The 3,440-nt window shown below is 47.8% G+C and overlaps 1 protein-coding gene across 1 annotated transcript; it reads left to right on the forward strand.

Annotated features, from left to right (window-relative positions):
- Positions 1–705: 705 nt before the first annotated feature.
- On the forward strand, positions 706–2,780 carry LOC123429305 (probable cystathionine gamma-synthase 2). Its single transcript, XM_045113361.1, has 5 exons — positions 706–1,451; positions 1,558–1,761; positions 1,875–1,961; positions 2,057–2,379; positions 2,500–2,780. Exons 1-5 carry the CDS (start codon positions 807–809, stop codon positions 2,621–2,623), a joined length of 1,383 nt encoding a protein of 460 aa, XP_044969296.1. The 5' UTR covers positions 706–806; the 3' UTR covers positions 2,624–2,780.
- Positions 2,781–3,440: the final 660 nt, after the last annotated feature.

Raw genomic sequence — 3,440 nt, forward strand, 5'->3', positions numbered from 1 at the left:
TTTGCAAGATAATAATATTGTATGCAAGGGTGCCTCACACAAATATCAGCTGAGTATGCATGCTTAGTTTTCCATTTCATCCGACCCATTCTAACGAACTGAAATTAGAGTTATACCAGGTGCAGAAGTGCAACTTTGGTTAGATATTATGTAAGAAACTGCCTAAGGGTTGTATCCCGAAACCACCTCCGAAACCGTTTTCTATACAAGTGATTGCATGCCTAGGTTTCCATTTGATGCGCCGCTGTTTCTTCCTTCCTTGTAGACGATCCTACCTGACGAGGTTTTGTTTTTTGCAAGCAAACCCGGAGCTTTGTTTAATGAGGTCTTCTCCAGCGCGTACCATCTATAGTATCACAGTACGGCGTTGTAGATGTAAACACGCAGGTTTGACCTAAGACTTCGCTTAGATTAGTCCTGGCCCAGGTCAGTATATCTTAATCCCACTGGCACGTTGCAGTTAACTAATCACATGCCTTATTCAGTAGTAGCTTATAATCATGGATCCACTAGTACATTTTAATTACCACGCGGCTTAATTACACGCTTGAGAGACCGAGCATGGATACCACATGTGGCATGTGGTAGTGGGTCGATATTATATGTGGGCAGACAGTTAGATATGGATAGACGCGCACAGAGCCAGACTGATCGATCGGCCAGTATAAATTACCACCGTTGTATACAGATAGGAAGAGCACAAACGAGCAGCTCTGCATAGCTTGTTCATTGTTCTCATCTCAGCTTAGCGAACCTCTTCGATTCCACCTGTTTTCACTACTCTTCCTCGATCCCACTAGTAATTCATGGCGCGGTCATCGTCTCCTATCGCCAACAATGGTTCTTCCACCGAGCAGCGCCGCCTGCTCCGCGCTCGCCGTTCTTCAAAGCGCGTCACTGCTTTCAGCCCGGAGGCGCTCCGTGGTGCCACCCTTCCCGGTGCAGAGCCAGAGCACCCTGCCGGTGTCGTCGCTGCCGCCACGGCTCCGAAGCGAGATTCTACTCTCTTTGATGAGACCCTGGCAGTCCATGCCGGGGAGAAGATGGGGAAGAACGGCTCCATGGACACAGACTCGATCGCGACGCCGATCGTGAGTGGCACGACGCACTGGTTCAAGAACTCAGACGACCTGATCGCGTTCAAGGAAGGCCGGCGCCACAGCTTCGAGTACGGTCGCTACGGCAATCCCACCGTGAAGGTCCTGGAGGACAAGATCAGCGCGCTCGAGAGGGCCGAGTCGACGCTGGTCACGTCATCCGGCATGAACGCCATCGTCGCCACGCTGCTCGCGCTCGTGCAGCCTGGCGCCGGCCACGTGGTGACCACCACAGAGTGCTACAGCGAGGCGCGCGCCTTCATCCGCGACAAGCTCTCCAAGATGGGCATCAAGGTGACATTCGTCGAGCTGAACGACATGGACATGCTCAAGGCCGTTCTTGACCAGGGCGAGGTACGTTAATTTCCATAACATATGTACTCATCATAAATTGATCAGGGTATCTATGCATCTATGTTGGCTGTTTTTCACTCGGTGATGCTTAACTCTGATTGTACAGGTTACACTCTTCTACACCGACTGTCCGACGAACCCCCACCTGAAGTGCATCGACATTAAGCTCGTCGCGGAGCTGTGTCACCGCAAAGGGGCTCTGGTGTGCATCGACAGCACCCTCGCCTCGCCCATCAATCAGAAGCCACTCACCCTCGGGGCTGACATTGTCGTGCACTCCGCCACAAAGTACATCGCCGGCCATCACGATGTGAGTACACATCTTTGCTCACATAATTGCACCGCCATTTTGCTACTCCCTCCGTTTCAAAATAAATGTGGTGGTTTTTGTTTCCAAGATCTCATCGTGTCATTCCATTTCAGGTCATCGCAGGATGCATTAGTGGATCTCAGGCGCTCATCTCTAGAATACGTGCGTGGCATCACGACCTCGGCGGCGCCATTAGTCCGGTATGTACTACATGTGCTCATTCTTATTCAAGAAAAACTAGATGTTAACTTCTGCATTAAAACTAACCACTCACACTGCAACTTAATTACTACAGGACGCAGCCTACATGATCATACGCGGCCTCAAGACAATGGCCCTACGCGTGGAGACGCAAAACCGCACTTCATTGCGCATGGCGCGCCTGCTCGAGAACCATCCCAAGATCGAGCGAGTGTACTACCCTGGTCTCCTGAGCAGCCCGTGGCACGACATTGCCAAGAGCCAGATGACTGGTTTCGGCGGTGTCATTAGCTTCGAGGTAGCCTCGGACCTGCATGGTGTCATGAGGTTCATCGACGCGCTGGAGATACCTTTCATCGCGACGTCGCTCGGTGGGTGTGAGAGCCTCGTGCAGCAGCCGGCGGTCATGTCCTTCTGGTGCGTTGTTTTTTTGGATTAGTTTACATTTGCATCTCACTACAAACTTATATGAAGATGCATGCAGCATGTATGGTTGAATTTTTTGACTTATATGGCATGGATCTTTGTTTTCATCAGGGGTCAGAGTGAGGAGGAGAAATCCAAGAATGGGATCAAAGACAACTTGGTGCGGTTTAGCTTCGGGATTGAGAAGTTTGAGGATCTTAGGGATGACATTATCCAAGCCCTGGAGAAGATTTAGGACACTTCCTGATCATCAATAGTAACAAGGATTTTGACCAAATTAGCTATGTCGAAACCCTTTTGTACATATGATAGGTAGTTAATTTTTGCTAAATTTCAATGGAGATGGAATTGGTAGGATTTTGTTATTTCTTGAAGGAAGAAGCTCCAATTTGCTTCAGGCCTAGAACCATATATAATTGGAAGGAGATGAATATACAAGACATGTTACATTCTGTATCACTAGCACAGTCATGGCATAACTAACATACGAGTCAAAAACCTAGTTTGCCACAGTTTTCTGAACCGCTTGTGCATACTAGTCAGTTAGCTCGAGTCAGCACAAGACGATAGGAAAACCGTTGGTGAAGAGGACCATCACAGGCGGATCACTGAAGATGCCCACCAGAGGCGCAGTTCTACATATATAAGCTATCCACGGGGTGATGTGTTTTCTCATAGATGATTTTACCTATTTTCATAGAAATACATGATACACTAGTGCAAATAAAAAACCGCACCTAAGCGTAGCTAGAATTGTTTCACTAACAGATACTCAAATCACAACTAATATATGTAGACCAATAGCAGTTGCCGATCAACATATAAATCTTGATGAGCAGGCCATATTTCCCCAAAATGTTTAAATCATATGGCTAAACTATAATTATATTGGTCGAATAAAGTCCAAGCAATCATTTTCAACCAAGCGCATCCATAGTTTATAGAATCCCGCATCTACACACTTATAGTGAGCACCACGTAAAGATCTAGTGATTCATTCCTCTTGATCGAGAATGCCCCCGAGGGTCAACGTAGTTCATGAACTAACTATC

The sequence above is a fragment of the Hordeum vulgare genome, chromosome 2H (genome assembly GCF_904849725.1).
Source record: "Hordeum vulgare subsp. vulgare chromosome 2H, MorexV3_pseudomolecules_assembly, whole genome shotgun sequence".
NCBI classification, from domain to species: Eukaryota; Viridiplantae; Streptophyta; class Magnoliopsida; order Poales; family Poaceae; genus Hordeum; species Hordeum vulgare.

What these genes read in the sequence shown, in the direction of transcription:
- LOC123429305 (XM_045113361.1), top strand. Translation starts at nt 807, where the DNA reads ATGGCGCGGTCATCGTCTCCTATCGCCAACAATGGTTCTTCCACCGAG. An exon ending in CCGTTCTTGACCAGGGCGAG is followed by an intron (nt 1,452 to 1,557) that starts GTACGTTAATTT and finishes CTGATTGTACAG; the next exon opens with GTTACACTCTTCTACACCGA. An exon ending in CCGGCGGTCATGTCCTTCTG is followed by an intron (nt 2,380 to 2,499) that starts GTGCGTTGTTTT and finishes TGTTTTCATCAG; the next exon opens with GGGTCAGAGTGAGGAGGAGA.